This window comes from Ictalurus punctatus, chromosome 2 (assembly GCF_001660625.3).
Source record: "Ictalurus punctatus breed USDA103 chromosome 2, Coco_2.0, whole genome shotgun sequence".
NCBI classification, from domain to species: domain Eukaryota; kingdom Metazoa; phylum Chordata; class Actinopteri; order Siluriformes; family Ictaluridae; genus Ictalurus; species Ictalurus punctatus.
In genome coordinates, this window is record NC_030417.2 from 24,132,845 (window position 1) to 24,152,587 (window position 19,743).

At 37.9% G+C, this 19,743-nt stretch overlaps 1 protein-coding gene across 2 annotated transcripts in view; it reads right to left on the reverse strand.

The window, feature by feature from the left end:
• The window catches only part of cyth1a (cytohesin 1a), a 77,768-nt gene extending 58,646 nt beyond the window's left edge, over positions 1–19,122 (reverse strand). Inside the window, exon 1 of one of the 2 annotated variants that reach the window (XM_047150375.2) lies at positions 19,089–19,122. In XM_047150375.2, coding sequence (XP_047006331.1) covers positions 19,089–19,107 — 19 coding nt within the window. In that variant the 5' untranslated portion in view covers positions 19,108–19,122. Of the gene's footprint in view, positions 1–8,138; positions 8,558–19,088 lie in introns of those variants that run through there. The other variant, XM_017489323.3, reaches the window with a different exon arrangement.
• Positions 19,123–19,743: the final 621 nt, after the last annotated feature.

Below are 19,743 nucleotides of genomic sequence, written 5' to 3' on the forward strand. Positions count from 1 at the left end.
TAAATACATGTGCATAGATTACATGTACTGCAGTCCACACTGGAAAAAAGAAACAGTCAAAGACTCAGGACAATCTCATTTATCATAAAATAAATATGAACTTATGAGGCAGCACCATAATAAAAGCTTGCCAAACCAAACCAGAGCAATTGCCTTATTTGTCTTTGACTCCAGACATCTTAATTTGCTGTGTGGGGTAATATAGGAGAATAATAAATGCACTCTGTGTTAAAACCGGAGGAGATGTCAGCAACTGTCCCTCCAGCAAGGAAAGAGAAATGTTGTCTTGAGGTGAACGTTATCCTCTCTGCAGGGTGATCTACCAGAAGAATTACTGTAATGATCATGCATTAGGTTCGATTCCTGTTGCTTTTATGGTTCTATTTCTCAAACAGTTCTCAGTTCGAGATATGAAGCAAAGGCTCAGTGACATCTGAATATCTCAAATATCTGTCCCACAGAAGTTGTGTAATAAATACAAAGGCAACTAAATTTGTTTGCCTTAAAAAATGTCCTTATTGTTAAACACAATTGGGAAGAACCTGCACCAGCCACACTGCCGGGAATAAGGATGTGGGAGAGTCTGGGTAAATTACATAATGTGCTAGTTTCACAGCACATTTAATGATCTGGTTGGGGAAAACCCTAACAATCCCTGCTTTTCTCTACACATTTCTCAGAAGTTACAAGAACTGTCACAGAATGTAGGATTTATAGGTCGAAGGGTGTAGGGGTGTCATTTATGACCTTCCTGTAATGCTTTTCTTAGTCTGTCTACATCTGTCTAAATGATATCCTAATAAACAAACAGCGCATTTTTCTTCTGACTAGCCATAATTTCAACCCCAACTATAACACAATCGCCTATTATTACATTTAGTAACTACAAAATATCCAAATAATTCCTAGAGACAAACTGTTTAAATAAAAGTGAGGAAATATTATTAAATCAATAATAGAGAAGCGCCCACTGTTAAGATAAGGTCATAAGACTGAAAAATACTCAACTTTACATTGCAGATGCAATATAACATTATCAACCAAAAATAAATAATGAGCCGGCGCACCAAGACGCTGCATAACAAATCCTGATTATCCTTGACATTTCACAGAACACTAGCACATTGCTCAACACGCCACAGCTTAAAAACAGTCTCACAGAACCGAAGGGTGTGACTAGATTTACTAATGCCAATAATAATTCAAACTCTGGACACTGATAAAAGTCATATTTGCAGAGATACTGTATAATGCTCGTGCATCACACTGAAGTTGCGTATTGTTATGCCTCCTCCACTAGGTTATTATGGTTTTTTTTCAGGTTGTCTGTCTGTCTATCCAGCTGAATTGATCCAAACAGGTTCAAGGTCATAGCAAAGTCAGATGTTTGAAATTGTTTTCCTTCAATAGCTTCCTTCATGTTTGAAGTATATTGTAAGGTTATTTCAGGAAGACAGAGTGGAGCAGCGGGGGCATCCCCATCGACGCCAATGCCGTTGAGCCTACTTATTTTAAATAGGTTTAACCCCAGGATCCCTTTACCATTTCATTTTCTACCTACATTCTAATACAATGATTTTAACAGATTGTCAACACTAGTACAGCATGAACATGTGAGAAGGAAATTCAGATATTAGTAATATAATGCAATTATACTGTATATTACACATACAGTTGAGTGCAAGCCTGCATGTGTTTAGGATTTTTTTTAAAAAATCATTTATTTCAATTTCACAGATGTCCCTTCATTATTATAAATAATATTTGGTTAATAACACTGATTTAACCATATGAGTACTTGTGAATATTTGTTGAAAAGTGTGCATCCCTCTTTCTTATTGTGATATACATACTCTCTAATAACTTTCTCCAATGTCCAGGTTTTTACTTTATAACCTCCTCAATATTTTCACATTTTGAATCCTCTTAGTACTAATATTCACCCTTTCATTCTTCCTAACATCTTAGCTCTAAGTGTGCCAGCTGTCATACCTGGCCTTTTGTAAATCAGGTCTGGAGGTTCCATGACTGCTTGCTTTTGGTTCTGTTCAAACTATTTCTTGTTGATTTTGCCTTGGATTGTGGATTGTTCTCCTGCTGAAGGATAAACCCACACACCTATTTTCATTCATTTATCTTCAAGTAGCCAATCCACCTACTGTTTTTGGGAAGAGACTAACGAACCTAGAAGAAACCCATGTGGGCATGGGGAGAACATTCAAGCTAATGATCAAACCAGGAACCCTGCATGAAATCACTTCTTGAATTTAACCTAGAATACCTGGGGGATTGTGAACCCAAAAGTACATATAATAATACGTAGAATGATGTATTCTTATTCAGATAGATAATAAGTGTATAATAAGTATAATAATAAGTATCAACGTGAGTAAAATTGAACAAAATTGACATTTATTTAAATGTTATAACTGATGGGTTGATAGTTTTGACCCATACAAACACTCAACAGACAAACTTCACTGGAAGGCTAGGCTGCTAATGCTGAAGCAGCTGATGCATGCTTCTGTGTGTGTGTTACCTAATGAATCAAGCCTTTATATCTGGAGTGTGAAATAATTTGATCAAGCCATGTCCTACTAACGCATAAGAGTGATAGCCATTCCAAATTCCACATAAACGAGTTGAACAAACACGGCAAGTACACTTTGCGTTTCCAAGAACGTCCACATCCATGCAATGAGACACTTCCTATATCTGTAACCCTCTTATATACTTCAACTTCATTTGAACAAGTTCACACCAATACCAAACCTCAGTCATGAGATTTAACTGACAACATTAGTGTAACAAAGGAGACTCAGAAGCACAGTGATCCATGTGGAAGAGTTGTACGGCAGATCATAACAAAGTGAAATCACAATCGAGAATCCAAACCTGGTGAGGCAGGCAATGGTTAAAACTAGTCCGATACCAAGTATCAATATTTGGAAAATACCAATATAAACAAAATAAATATATTTTTGGAACTGGAAATATTACAATAAAGAGACTTGATTGTGTTTTCTTTTCTTAGGATTGATTTTTTTTTATTATATTTATACTTTATATTTTAATTTACTTATTATATTTACACTATATGATTTTTATGTAAATGAGAAGCACTTCTTTAAAAAAATTCAAAGCTTAGCAGTTTTTAAAGAAACAAAATATTGGATGGGTATCAGTATTGACTGATACTCAAGGTTTCAGTATCAGAATCGGAAAAAAGTGTTAATTTGCCATTTCTAATTAAAATACAATTGATAAAGTTCAACAAGGCTGAAAGGCAATCCAAAGAGAAATCCAATAACACAGCAACAGTTCAAAACACAATAAGGCAGTTACTAATAACCAGGCTCCGAAATGTCAAGCCTTCTCAATTACTGGATACACACGAACAGTTTAAACACTCTGAAACCAGAAGGTAAACAGGAAGTGATTTTTAGGGGTTGCGCTAGTGTTCCGGTGATTACAACCTCTGCTGGCAGTGAAGGGAAATGTCCTCATTACTATCAGTAAGATACACAATACACCAAATGTATGTGGACACCTAACCATCACAGCCATATGTTCCAATTGCAAAACCATAGGCATTAACATGGAGTTGGTACACGCTTTGCTGTTATAATAACCTCCATTCTTCTGGGAAGGCTTTCCAGTAGATTTTGGAGCGTGGCATTACAACTTTTTGTACACTTTGGGGAAGGCAAACATATGAGTTTGTGGGTCAGATGTCCACATAAGTTTGGCTGTATAGTGTTTTAACTAATTATGTAATTAAGACTGCAGAAAACCAGTAGACACTGCAAAAAAATAAATAAATGCTGAATGTTATGGTGAACAATTTATCCACTTACTATCTTTCTAATTCATTGTAGGAAAATATTTTTTCCATCCATAATATATAAACTAAATGCAAAGAGTGGATGGAAGAAGGAGGAGCAGACTGAGACACACCAAACAGGCTTTGAAAATCAGCTTTGAGGATCCCAGTCTGGATTCACTTGCAATGGATTCTCTTTGAAGTAGCTCTGAATCTCTTGGAGCTCAGCATGAAGACTCAATACCCTTCACCCCCAGCACAGATCTGTCCCTCCCAGTCTGCCATCACAAATATTTCAATACATCTAAAGAGATTTATAAATATGAATAATTTGAATTGGATTTTTTAACTTTTTTCAGTTATTGTTAGACTAAGGAAGGCTGATGTTTTAGTAGATATTATTGTATTACTACACTATTGTAGTACTGATGTTCAGTGTTGGGGAGTAGCTAGCTTAACTATATTTTTAGCAGCAATAGCAATCCAGACTTTATTGTTTTTATTCATATTTATTCAATTAACATCTTTTTTTTAAATTAGTATTTCTATTCTTTTGCTCAACACTGGTCGACAGTTCTGTTTCAAGGCTCCCAGCTGCTCAGTAGGTACAAAAAATATATAACTGTATACAATTCAGCCTTTTTGTGAGTTGTCGCATCTGAATACCGTCTCGACTCCATATATTAAAAGGGCATTCTGTTTCATCCACAAACATCATATCTAGAGCTGCAACAACTGATCGATAAAATCGATAATAATCGATTATGAAAATCGCTGTCAACGAATCTCATCATCGATTAGTTGGTCTGATGGGGCATATCTCAGATTGTGTTCAGGTAAACCAGAGATCAGTTTTCTGGCCTATTCCTTGGTTCAAAGCTTTCACCAGGGAGCTTTCACATTTCACCAAACAGCAATGGCTATGTGTCAGGAAAAAAGCTATCAAATGTCTTAAGTAAATGTCCTGATTTCTGGAGTATAAAATGCTTCCACACTAGTGTCTAATTAGCCTAAGTCAGTCTCACATCTAGCTCATTATAAATAGAGATACATGATTTACACCCCCAGCTGTATGATATCCTAGGAATAATGTACACAGTACCCTGATACATTTAGAGAAACAAGGTCCTTTTTAGATATAAATGAGCAAACTGAGCAGCTAATGAGAGGTCCCCCTTAGCATTAGGTCAAAATTCACTCCAAAACCCCCCCAAAATAAACTATAGAAGTTAAATCTTGAATTGCAACAATACCACAGCCTTATGTAGCAGGGAGTTATAGACAGGGAGGGACAGTGTTTCTTTCTCCATTGTCAATCAGAGTGACACTAACCAATGTGGGCTCATGTATGTAGTAGAGGGCAGAGTGCTTTCTTCAGAGTGTGTTACACTGCCCTGTGATGTAGCATGAGCAGCACTTTATAAAGATGCATTGGCTGACTCGATGTGTCCCAGAGATCACGTTAACTACCTGGTGATAGAGGAGAGCTGGCTGGCGGGTGGGAATTGGCACATGACTGAATTAGGAACAAATGAAGAAAAAACCCTGTTAAAGAAACATTCTAGATTAGACAGTACTGACCTCCGCTCATAGAAACCTCCAGTAGTCCAATCATTTTTACCATCGGACTGGCAAAAATCACATGCTTCTGTCGGGCAGCTCATTATGTTCCTGTACCACACAGCCCCGGAGCCATGTCCACCCTCGATAAAAGCATAGCTATCAGACAACCCCAAATTACTGCTCTCGGAAGAACAGTGCCTTCCTGCTGCTCAAACACATGCTGCCATGAGCTAATCACTATCTAGTGTGATTTTCCACTTCTTTTATTGTCCTCGACCAACCATGCCGTCATTAACTTTTAATTTGTCTTTCTGCACACTGGCAGCAAGAAGCAACAATAAGCAGATCCCAAGAACAAACATAATGTCCTGTTTTTGTTTGTGGACTGCTTCCTGTATTATTTTGCTGTGGAAAGCAGCCATTTTCAGCTGGGTTGGCCAACTGATAGGCAGTAAACAGCCCCTATGCATTTTTGTGCAGCTGAAATGCAGAGCTAGTGATTAAAGCTAACAAGGTCTTCCAAACATGTGCATCTGATGAGTATTACAAAACATTCAGATTTGTTTGCTTCCAGAATGTCACCGAGGCAGCCTAGACCAGAAGCACAATCTTAAGAGCTCTAGGCTTATCAGGAAAGTTCAACCTGAGGGATTACAATGCTCTGCTCTCCTTGACAGCTTTAGCTGCTTTACCATGGAATTAAGCTCACCATAATGAGACCATGATCGTTTTGAGATGTTTTGAAACATGACAACATCCAAAATGCATACAAGAAAATGTGTTTCAGTATGTATGTAAAGAAAAAGTACTGATGATTTAATGAATATATTGCAATGCATTTGTGATGTACTCAGCAATTTTGGTGCTAATGTGTTTGTCGATGCTGTATTTTCGTTGTTCAGTTATTATGATTTATATTATTATAATGAAAATAATTTTTAATGATCTTTTTTTAATGAGATTTTTTAAACATAAGAGATAAATGTCATCTTGTTTTCCAGACAACATTGTGCAAAAATCAGTCATGTGAAAAAATAAGTACACCCCATGGAAATTCTTGGCTTTTTTGACATATTTGGACAACCAAACATTTGAGCATCTTTGAAACAGTGCCCATTAATAAAGCTGATATACTTGAACAAAACCACAAGGAAAATTAGCTTTTTAAATCATTTATTCAACAGAAATATCAATAGATGTGATATTCTTCTGTGGAAAAATTAAGTATACCCTTGGCATCAGAAGTTAGTATTGCCCCTTTTAGCAGCAAGAACTTCTTGTAAGGTTAATATATGCATAATTGTCCACCAGTCTCTGACATTGGCTTGCTGGAATTTTTAATACTAGAATATAAAGCAAGGGCTAATTCTCACTTGCACCAGTATTGGTGAGTAGGTGAACGGCATTGTGGGTAATGTAACAAAACTGTTAACGAAAGTGAAAACAGAATTTCAGTATAAAATAAACCTAGGACACCATTAAAGATCGCATCTTAACTATAAATATTGAGTGATATCATGGATTTATCTTGTAATGAAACATTTAGAGTGGTACCAATCCACAGCCCTCAGAGGTTCCTGTTTTACTGACTGTGGACTGGCGAAAGGTTTCAGATCTTCCCGGGTTACAATCTCAATGGTTCTCTGCACATCCATGTATGTTTACAATTATACCTTGATCTGAAAAGCTTATTGTGTCACATTCTTCAAAAGGATGTTTTCCTGTCAAAAACCAGTGCACTGAATTTCTTATACATGAAAAGACATATACAGGAAGTGCATATGCATGAAGGAAACTGATAGCACTTCCATGTATAAGCACTTCCTGTATGTACTGGCATACATATGCACTTCAGTTTATATGCACTTTCACGCCACTTTTGATTGAAAAAAATATATATAATTTTAATCCTCTTGCTATGCCCCTTTATTAAAATTCATTGGTGTTTCAAACTAATAAGCTAACAACAAAAAAGGTAGAAATTATTTAAGGTATAAATTATCTAAAATCAATACCTGGTATTTTCTTCTTGTTTTTTCCCCAGTGTTTTTCAAATGACACTGTATTTCAGTCCAAAGAATTTTTAATAGAGCCAAATATTCCTCCAGGATTTTTTTTTTTTTACTAACCTTCAAAACCTTTTCTTTTAATATACACACCACATGAATTTATACCACACCTCCATCAGCTTTAAAACGAGTGGATACCAATGGGTTCTCTTCATAGTATGGCTTTCCAAAGCCCAAAGAAACTTCACAAAGATACACTTCACAATATGAATAAAAAATCAGCCCAAGACAGAAACAGGAACAAACAAGATGAGACATGATGAGAGGTGTTATGAGAAGAGGTAGTGCACAATGTAACCATTCCCAGTACCTCCTACTCCACTGATTCTCACAGAAACACACAGTCAACAGTTAATTGTAATTTCACAGATCTTGCACATGTATATAAATACTGAGGATATTGTACATGTACATATACAAATAGAACTGGAGCATATGTACATACACACAGATCTGTTTTATTATTTCTATTGTATAGGTAGTTATGGACATAATTTTCTTTCTTTGATGTTACTCATCCTACTTGTGCTGCTGTGTCAATTGGAATTTCCTCTATGGGGGATCAATAAAGGTACACCTTATCTTATCTTATCTTATCTTAGTAAGTACATTGTAAGCTGCTTTGATGCAAGCGCTACAGTGAAAATAAACAGTAAATTAACTTTTCCTGCCATCGGTCTTACCTGTAGATGGGCTGGTCACTGGTGGACACATGAAAGCCTGAAGGCTGGACACACAAAGTTCACTCACAGTCCCCATTATTTTGCTGTATGAAAGTCGAAACACTAAATTTTGTCCTCACTCTCGTCTCTACTGTGACGTCTCTACTGTGACGTCTTCTTTCTCTTCTCCAATTTCAAACTGTCTGAAGATAAGTGTGTGTGAAAGTCATTTCAGACTTTCAGCAGATTACTCCAAGGTTACTCAAAGATACATCCTTCGCCATAAGGGTCTTTTTTAACATCCTCTTGACCAAATGTTGTGAGACAGAGAGTGTTTGGTAATCCTAGTACGTCTTGAAATCACAGCCTTCCTCTCTATCTGCACAGGGTCTAAAACTCAGTGCTCTTTCTGCCTCCTCCTCTGCCGCTGACTCTCTCACTCTCTCTCTCTCTCTCTGTCTCCCTTCATTCTCTGTTAATTTGCTGAATGACTACACACACCTACTTGACTACACACACCTACTTGACTACACACACCTTGTTAGAAAAACAAACACGTCAGCAGGGTTGTGCTGAAGTCAGCATACCTTGTTACACAATTAGGCGCAACCCACACAACATTTTCTGTCTTTCTCTGAAATTGCACAACATGCACACAGCAGAAGTTACAGCAAACAGTCCCACTCATTTATCATAACAAGGAAAATGTGGTAAGAAATATCCTCGTCTTACTGAAACCTATCTAGATTTTTTAAATCATCTGGTCTTTTATTGAATGCCTGAATGACTTATTATTGCCTCATTTCTTGCTGTTTCGCAGTTCCATTATCTTTCACGATCTCTTTCCATCAGTTCTTACAATAGTTAAGACTCATGAAAATAAGGCATTACTAAAGATGACGTTGTTGCTTGGCAACAGGTGGCCAAGGCAATTTGCTCGTATTCTGTAATAAATGTTCGGATCCACTCAGTATAATAGTACACTGACATTTAGGCAAATACAGTAGCCTATACTGAACACACACACACACACACACACACACACACACACACACACACACACACCTAAACTGAACCCTAACCTTAAGCGCAGTGATTTAATTTTAAATAAATACTGCAGTTTCCTTCATAGGGGCTCTTTCATTAATTTCTCAGTCATCTCTAATAACAACTCCATATACACATCCCTGCATATTTTATAGCACTGTGCAATTGCCTGAGTGATGAAGCCTCATTTTGCAAACCAAAAATCTGTTCTTTTGTTGCGCCCTTCTATACCGTTATTATTGAAGGAAGCAACTGATGGACACTTTACTACTAGGATTTGAGCTGTTTTTACTCTAAATGGAAAAATGGCATGGAATTTATCCAAAGATGTAGCTCAAGTTCAAGCATGAAACATTCATATTGTTGTTTTTTTTTGTAACAGTGAATATTAAATAAAAGGAATAAACACCCCACAGTAGCGCTATGGGACATATGGGTCACCTATGCACATATTTGTTCGTGTTTTAAATGAGCCTACTCTCCAAAACAAGACTACAGGGAACTGTAACTGTTAAACGTAATTGGTGTTTGGAGTTGCTTCTGGGTTACATCGGTGTAAGTGATTGTGTGATAGTAAAACCTTCATTATATGATGTTGAAGTGATATAAATGGGCATTGCGTTCGGCATTCTCATGACAGACTATAGAAACACTGAAATGCAGATTTTCCGGGAAAGACAGACATTGACAACGAGAGCAACAGAAATATACAGAAAGTCTGATAACCACAGATGATGAGAAACAAAGATAAAAGATAAGATTAAATAAGTGCCACGGCACATGCATTGGAGCTGTGACGGAAAATGCTGCAGCTGCACATCAAGGGGTAAAAAAAAAAAGCCATCAGAGGACACAATGTCCATTTCCCACTGACTCAGCCAGTGTCACGCTTCACATTTTAGTTTCCACTTCCAGTTTTAGGAACTACTGAAACCCATGAGTATGTACTTCCACTCTGATCTGACCTCTTTTAGATCTCACAGTGTGCAAAATGTCTGCAAGAGGACATCATTTTTTACAGCTGTTATCAAAAAGTGTGTAATTTCTAATGCTGATTAAAGGATTGATCATGTTGTCAGTCCATGTCCCTTAAACTAGAGGTTCTCAAACATTCTGAAGCCAAGGATTGTGAAATTAATTCCACAGAACAATACACGTTTCAAGAACATTATTTAATTTGTTTACAATTGGCTCTATATTGGGAAAACAAATATACAGTAAAATAATATTCTAGTACAAAACATTCAGCCAAGATAAGCAATCAACACATTACTTTCCCAACAAATAAGACTTTTTAATTAACAGCTCTAAGACCTCTATAATTTTCTCAATTTTAAGTCTAGCACCTGCTGTACTCCGTGTTACTAACATAAGGTTGCGAGTTAAAAATCCCAAGACTCCCAAGAGAGCCTCTAGTCTAACCCTAAAATTCTTGGCTCCTTGTTATTAACATTCTAACGCTAGAATGTTGCCTCCTGGTGGCCATTATATGTACTACTATTACAAAGAGGCCTGGTTATACTCTGGGTGTGTCTCAGTCAGCTCCATATCTCCCTAGGTCGTGAATCAGAATATCCAGTACACGAGTTCGGGCACTGGTAAGGACCCTGGCTCACAACAGGGTGGAACACTGATAACTCAATTTCTGGTGACATGACTACATACACAAGTATGTAAAATGTCAACAAAATTTAAATACATAAAAAAATATTTAAGTTTTATCTGTCATATAAATTTGTTAGCTTAATCACACACATTTCTGTCATGGTACTTTAAGCAGGATCGAAGGCTAGCTAATGGATTTGTTCAAAAATAATTAAACAGTTAAAAGTCATTAGAACCTAACAGACCCAACCTGTATATAGAATGTCAAAAATTTAAAAATCACTGATTTACGTAATCATTTGAGAGCTACAACAATGATAACAAGCTACTTACATTTGTAGAAGGAAGTTGGCTGAGAGCCCGTCCGCCGTTTATTTCTAACTGAGAGCTTTAAAAAAAATATGGCGTCATTTCCAGTAATGCTCCCTGGTTTTTTGCGGTGCATTATGGGATCATTTAGGGACCGAACGTTCCAGTGCACTGGAAGGATTTTGCAATTGAGACTCCCTGATCAGTGCCCTGACTACTGAACTAGGGAGCTGTTTGAGACAAACCATCTGTCACCTTCCAAATAACTCTTAAAGAAGAAGGCAAACTCATCAAGCGTGGACAAGCCACTGAGAAATTATACTTAAGTGAAAGGATAAACAATGTGTCAAAATATTGCTCAGTTAAAACAGGAAGTTTTCAGCCCAAAAATGTACTCAAGTGAAAGTAAAAAAGTTGCTACTTTTAAATGTACTAAAGTAAATAAAAGTTTTAAACTGATGAAATTCAACTAATGTCATGTTTTTCATGTGAAAAGTACATTTTATTACTTATCTAAATGATTTTTGTTTTAAAACCAGAAAACATCATTCAGTCTTTGTACGTTTGTTGATCACATGCATGACTAATGCTACACAGTTTGATCATGAATTAATCAGAAGTGCAATATCATGTAAATAACCAATACTTACCATTAGCTAAAATTTAACTTGCCGATTTAGACACTGGAATCAATGCTATAGTCTAACCTGGCATTAGCAAAGAAATTAGGTGCACTTAGGCAGTTGATTTTAACACAATTAGGTACTTACTTACCTCAGCATGCTTTTCCATTCAGATGTTATGCCTTCTAGGGAGGCAAATTAGACGCCTCATTTTATACGAGTCTTTGCTTACTATGGCAAATGAAAACATTTTACTGAGGTAGGGCGAGGTAGCTACAGCGCTAACTTCATTGCATAGCATGAGAAGTTCAATGTAGATACAATGTAGTACAATTCTTAATAGCTCTTGTTGTTGTTGATTGGTTGCTAAACTAAAATGACTGGATGCTAAACTCAGCTTGTTTGATTGATATGTATCATACAGCCCAGCTGAATGAAAGATTGAATGAAAGATTTGTAACAAGTACTTTGAGGTCTAAATAGAAATGTGATCAGTAAAAAGTAAGGGTTTTTTTTTTTTCTTGGAAATGTAATTCATTAAGAGCACAATTATTCAGTTTCAATAATACTCAAGTAAAGTGTAAATTCACCAAAACTATACTTAAATATAGTAGCAAAGTAAAATTACTCAAATATTTTCCACCCTTGAAACTCATCGCACTGAATCTCAATAGCCCAAAACCTTTCCCTGACAAAAAGTCACTGCCTGTTTTTCACTGTTCACATGAGTGAAGCGTTTCTCTCACCGAAGCCTCACCAGGCCCTGTTTCATTACTGTCTTCAATGTCACTAGATTCATGTATGACATATTTCTGTATTAGATGGATTAACATGAGAAATGCAGCCCACTGGATGACTATAGACTTTAGGAGCAGAATTTGCCCACAAGGCATTGCAATCTGATATAATTTCCTTACATAAAACACCAAAATCATGCTGAACAAAGATGTCAGTAAAAAATGTTATGCTGCAAAACTATAGAATGCAATTTGCTACAGCCAATCTGCATTATACGCAGCTAACTACAACATCTATTAATGACAGCTGACAGAATTTACTTTGGTATGTTATATGCAAGTCTATGCTTGTCTAGTAAATTCTTTTATATTTTTTTATATACAGACAAAGAAACAGGGAAGGTTTTAATCTGACGTGATCTGGCCAGGCCATGAAAAGCATACTATTTGCATTAACACTTAGTGTTTGCTATCAAGGTCATGTTCCTCCTGAAATATTCATTATCCCATGTGCTCTCCTTCCTTACTGAAAGCTAGCTAAATAGGAAAAACAGGGCCTACACATGTACACAGCCACTCATCTTCACCAGCATACTGTACTCAGAGTGTGTGTGTGTGTGTGTGTGTGTGTGTGTGTGTGTGGTTGCATGGGAGATAATGTCACTCAGTTGTTTTGGTTCTCAACCTCGCGGTCGCAGGGAAAACTGTTATTAAGAGGTACTTTGGAGATAAACTTGACTTACTGAATAATTTAAAATAACAATTAAAACCAACCAATAATTACGATACATTAGTCTACAATATTATTTGAGCATGGTGCTCCAACATGCTTCCATGGTAATCAAAGTAGCAGCAGGTGACTGTCGCACTTATCACATTTGGTGACTCAGCTGGACTCTGCTATTTCCTAGCCAGCTATCAAAGTAGTTAACACTAGACAGTTAATCACTGTTGCTATTAAACAAAGTTTTTGCTTAGTCTTGGATTTTTAAAAAAAAAAGTCTAAATAAGAACCTTTATCACTGTTGATGGACAACAATGTGATAATTGTAATGCTTTACAGTTGCTCTAGACATGTAAGTATATTGCTTAAATAGCCTGTACCAGCCATAGTGCCATCTAGTGATGGGAATTCCAAAATGTGTTGTGTGCCATGACACAAAGAAGGCCGTCGTAATCAAACCAAGAAAAACAAGAAAACCACCTAGAAAAAACACATAGTTTTAATCTGGATGTTTAAATCATAAAATGTGTTTTTCAGGTGACACAGTGGCGCAGTGGGTAGTGTTGCCACCTCATAGCTCCAGCATGTTCTCCACGTGTTTGCACAGGATTCCTCCCACTGATTGTCCCTAAATTGCTCCTGTGTGTGTATATGGGTGTGTTCATGGAGTCCTGCAATAGACTGCTGTCCCGACTGGGGTGAATTCTCCTGCCTCATCGCCAGTATTCCAGGGATTGGCTCTGGACCCAGTGCAACCCTGATCAGGATAAAGCGATTACTGAAGATGAATGAATTCATGAGTTTTTCTTTCTGGTTGTAAAAATGGTAATTATGTCTCTGAACGCTTACCAGCAGGATCCCCTGACTAATATACAATGCCTTATTGAAATCAAATTCTGGCTAAACCACTGGTGCAAACACACACCTACACACTAAAGCTGTGTAGGTGCAGAAAACATCAGCGCAGGAAAAACTGGTTGCTTTGTCACACTGTAGGAGGCATTTGGAAAAACATGTCCCCTTTGAGGGAAGAGACACAGCAATCCCATCAATACAAACTTATTCTGAATGAACACCTTTATCGTACAAAACTTTACTATCCTGATGAGAGAGGGCTTGCTGAATGGTCTGATGAGTAACACAGTGATGTAAATCACATGCTGTACCCTTCACAATCACCAAATCTCAACTCAGTTGAACACCTAGGAGAGATTTTGGCGCGACAGTGTGTTAGACAGCATTGTCATCAAAACACCAACTGAAAGAATATTTTTTGGAAGAATTGTGTTTATCTCATTTGTACCATTAGAAACACTTGTAGAATCTATATCAAAGCCCAATGAAGTCATTCTGGCAGCTTGTGGTGGCCTCAAACATTATTAAGACACTTTATATTTGTTTTTCCTTTAATTTGTCACTCCTTTATCTGTATTTATATCTTCTGGCTATGCACAACATTGTGGCATGTTGCAGTCCTGAAAGCTTGTCTCATATGTCTGTGCCTACGCAGTTTTGAAGCTTCACTTATTCCCTTAGTAATGGCTAAATTGTGATTAAAATACAGATGCTAATATTTCTAATAATGGACAAAAACTAGCAGATTCACCCACTTTTGGGTGAACAGTTCCTTCCAAACTGAATGATAACGGTTAGGCTAAGGAAGCGAGACAGCCATAGGAGAGCATGCTGGATATTGAGTAAAACTGATTAGAGCTTGAATTTCAGGGCTTAATGTCAATTATAAGATTACAGTATGTTGTAATGGAGAGCCATCTCAGTGAGATACAGGCAGAGAGACGACTGCAAAACGTTTCGGGGATAAATGGACACAGGAAGTCAAAGATCCGCTGATGGAGATAAACAGTGCTTTTGCTTTCTGTGAGGTCAGCCAACTTGGTAAACAATGCATAGCATGATGTACTTAAAGTGGACTGATGTACAGTCATGTGAAAAAATAAGTACACCCCATGGAAATTGGTTTTGTTGACATATTTGGACAAGTAAACATTTGATCCTCTTTTTAATAAAGGTGTTACAGTCTATCAAATGACACATAAAATTGACATTTTGTAGTTATTTTCATAATTTAAATTAACAAAATATAACAGATCAGTCACATGGAAAAAGTAAGTACACCCCTACATTTATCACACCTTCAAATCCATAAAATTACAATCAAGTGTTCAAGATGGAGTGCCAAGTGATTAGAACTTGCTTAGGGAGTGCAGGTGGAACCTGTCTTATTTATAAGACTGGTTCCTCTCATATCTAGTGTCTGGTGTTCCCTTTGCTATTGAAGTGTGTGGTGTCATCATACCAAAATCTAAAGAATTCTAAAAGGCCTTCAGAAAAAAAGGTTGTGGATGCCTATGAGTCTGGCAAGGGATTTAAAATTAATTTAAATGGATTTAAATAGTCTGGCAATGGATTTAATGGATTTCAAATTACTGCCAATTTGTCCAGGACTGGCCGTCCCAGCAAATTCAGCCCAAGATCAGCCCGTCTGATGCAAGGAGTCTCCAAGAACCCCAAAATTTCATCACAGGATCTGCTAGTAAGTCTTGCAACTGTTGGTTTCAAAATGCATGCTTCTGCAATCAGAAAGAGATTGCACAAATTTGACCTGCATGGTAGGTGTGCCAAGAAAAAGCCTCTGCATTGCCAATGAGCATATAGGCAAAGACCAGGCCTTATGGAATAACGTGCTCTGAACAGACGAAACAACTGTGAAGCCAACAGTCATACCAACTGTGAAGAACAGTGGTGGAAATGTTATGGTTTCGGGTTGCTTTGCTGCCTCAGGAACTGGACAGCTTACATTCATTGATTCAACTAAGAATTCTGCATCATATCAAAGAGTGCTTGAAGATAATGTGCGGCCATCTGTCCAAATGTTGAAGTTGAACCAAAAGTGGACCTTTCAACAGAATAATGATCCTAAGAACACTAGCAAATCCACCAAGGAATGGGTCATACAGAAGAAATGGAGGGTTATGGAATGGCCTAGTCCATGCCCGGATTTGAATCCCATTGAAATGTTGTGGGGGGATTTGAAACGGGCAGTACATGCAAGAAAACCCTCAAACATCTTGCAACTGAAAGAATATTGCATGGAAGAGTGGTCAAAAGTTCCAGCAAGCCTGGTAGACAATTTTGCAAAATGCCTACAAGAATTTAGTTCTGTTAAAGGGGGCAATACTAGCTTCTGAAACCAAAGGTGTGCTTATTTTTCTACAGAAGAATATCACATCTATTGATATTTCTGTTAAATAAATGATTAAAAAAGCTAACATTCCTTTTGGCTTTGTTCAAGTATATCAACTTTATTAACAAACACTGTTTCAAATGTTTGTCAAAAAAGCCAACAATTTCCATGGGGTGCACTTATTTTTTCCACATGACTGTAAATTAGGGGATTAATGGCATTTATTGCACATTAATTTGACACCCACTGAGTAGTGTTAGAGAGTGTGTTGTGCATTTTGGTAAGCCAAAGGCCAAAACTGTTGATTGTTATCCATTATAACAGACAGGAAGTGATATAATAATTTATATATAAAACAACCTGAAATGCTGCACTGTGAACCTGGAAAAGGCTTATTTAAATAAATAAATAAATAAATAAAGACCAGGTTTGCAATGTTATAAAATGGGGTGTGTGGGGTCTTTGGTGATATGTTTTATGTAAATAAAAACTGAATAAACAAAAAATCTCCAAAGAAACATCCACTTGCTAGCCACTTTATTATGAACACCATGCAGTTATCCAATCATATGGAAAAAGCACAATGCAAAAAAAAATCATGCAGACACAGGTCAAGAGGTTCCGGTAATGTTCATATAAACATCGGAATTAGGGAAAAAATGTGACCTCAGTGATATTTACCCACGGCATGGCTGGTGGGCTGCTTTGAGTATTTCAGAAACAAGAATTTCCTGGGATTTTCCCACACAACAGTCTCTAGAGTTTCTACAGAATGGTGCGGAAAACAAAAAACATCAAGTGAGTGGCAGTTCTGAGGCTGGAAACACCTTGTTAATAAAAGATTTCAGAGGAGAATGGCCAGACTGGTTTGAGCTGACAGAAAGGCTACAAACCTTGAACCTTGAGGTAGAGGGTCTACAAAAGCAGAAGACTACATCAGCTTCCACTCTTGTGAGCCAAGAACAGGAATCTGAGGCTACAGTGGGCACAGGCTCACTGAAAATGGACGGCTTCTGCCTGGTCTGATTACTCTTGATTTCTGCTGCAACATACAGATGGAAGGGTCAGAATTTGATGGCAACAGTGGACTATGGACTCAACCTGCCTTGTGTCAACAGGTCAGGCTGATTGTGGAGAATGTATTCTTGGCACACATTGTGCCTCTTAATACAAATCAGCATGAATGTGCAGCTAACAAATCTGTGATATAATCATGCCAACATGGATCAGAACCTTTCCAACACCTTGTATTTTCCATGCCATAAAGAATTGGATCTTCTGAGGGCAAAGTCAGGTCTTACCCAGTACTAGTATGTTGTTCCTAATAGTGGCTGATGATCGTACATTAAGCATTTCAAAAAAGTGGTCTTGCTGTTGTATTCTATGTCCTCTGAATTCATTTGAAAATGTTTTAGTCACAAGACACCATACATCCATCCATTTTCCATATCATACACAGGGTCATGGGGGAAGCCTGGAGCCTATCCCAGAGAACTTGGGGCACAAGGCAGGGTACACCCTGGACAAGGTGTCAACCCATTGCAGGGCACATTCACACGCTACGGACAATTTGGAAATGCCAATCAATCTACAACGCACGTCTGTGGACTGACAGAGGAAGCACAGGGAGAACATGCGAACTCCACATGCACACAGGGTAGAGGTGAGATTTGAACACCCAACCCCAGAGGTGCGAAGCAAACGTGCTAACAACTAAGCCACCGTGCCCCCACAAGACACCAATATTCAGATTTTCCCTGAACAAATGTCTCTTTCCCATTGTTGCTCATTTCTTCAACTCGTACACAAACGTGTGTTCCAAATAATTGTTGTCATCATATTAAATTACCACAAAATCACTAATCATATTCGAGAGCCATTAACATGCAGAAATGTTGAAGACTCTATGACAGAAGATCTCCTGCAATGGACCACTGCAACCACAGTCTCTATTCTGAGATGTGCTATTCCGAGATGCAACGAGCACTCAGCAAGCTGGCCAATGAATAATTAAGATCTTTTCCATCTTTGATATAGCACAACAATACAGCATGGCCATTATGACAAAACGAGCACTTTCAGTCAATTGTTCATGCTGTAATACTATAATACTATCATAAACCACTATGGATTATACAGTAATACATTAAGGATCAAGAGTCCTGGAATGCCAGTTTATAGCACTGCCTGAAAACGTCTCCGCATCGCATATGAGGAGTTAGACAAAGTTCTAGGCCACAGGTTCTCAAAGCTGGTCTTGGCGTACTCCCTGTCTTGCACATATTATTGCGTTTCCTATTCTAAGACAACCCAAGAAGTGCTGTTAATTAGTGGCTTAGTTTTACATTTGGGAGCAGGGGGGGAACAAAAATGTGCAGGACAGTGGGGTACTCCAGGACCAGGACCAGAGTTGGGAACCTGGGGGGGGGGGGGGGGGGGATCATGGTTATAGAATGTGATTATGAAAAAAAGCACTAGGGTTGGGCACGGTCTTGAGGAAAAAGCCTTGACGCAGAATCAGTTCAGTTAATAATTCACACCTCCTGTCTTTTCCATCCTCTGAAACTTGGCGCGCGCCGCGAGCACTTCGTACGCATTAAGAAACAAAACCCACAGGAACGATAGAGTGCGTGCAAAAACGATGCTACAAGAGACGATTCCCTCAGTCACGACTCTGCATCATGAAGAAGTGCGAATGTGCGGTAAAGGATGCGCTCTTACCGTGGCTTTCCGCCTCCATGCCGGCTGTAGGAGCCTGGGAGAGTGGGAGAGTGGGAGGCGCTGCTGGCGCAATGCTGATCTCTGCTAAGTGCTGTCTCAGAGTCTCTCTCTCTCTCTCTCTCTCTCTCTGAGATGTTCTGACCGACTATCCTGCGCCACCTCTGATACGCTTTTATACTTGCATTATTTCTTATTCTCTATCTATATGACTCCTCCTTTTCAGCATGATGTCACGCCCTGAGTGCTGTGCTATGCATTAGGACTACAGCACATCACGTAGGCTACATGATACAGGACACTTCAGAGGCAATAGGAATGTTGTGGTTCTGTCTACTCAATCCGTAATATGTGCTTTTAAGGTTTTGATAGAAAAGAAACTTGTTTGCACACTTGGGTTTGTCATTGGTTTAGTTTAAGAGGTCCAGAGCTGCAATAATTTCATGTTGGCACTCACACATTTGCGCTTAAAGTTGGGGGGTTTAAGGAGAAATTCAGATTTAAAAGAAAAACTAAACTCAGGGTATGGGTTTTAGGGACACGAATGATGACTAGTAAAAAAAAATAAAATAATAGAAAAAAGATTTCTTAAACCATAAACAATAATGTCGGGATTAAGTACCCTTGGAATTTTGAAAAAATTCTTGTTGTTTTTACC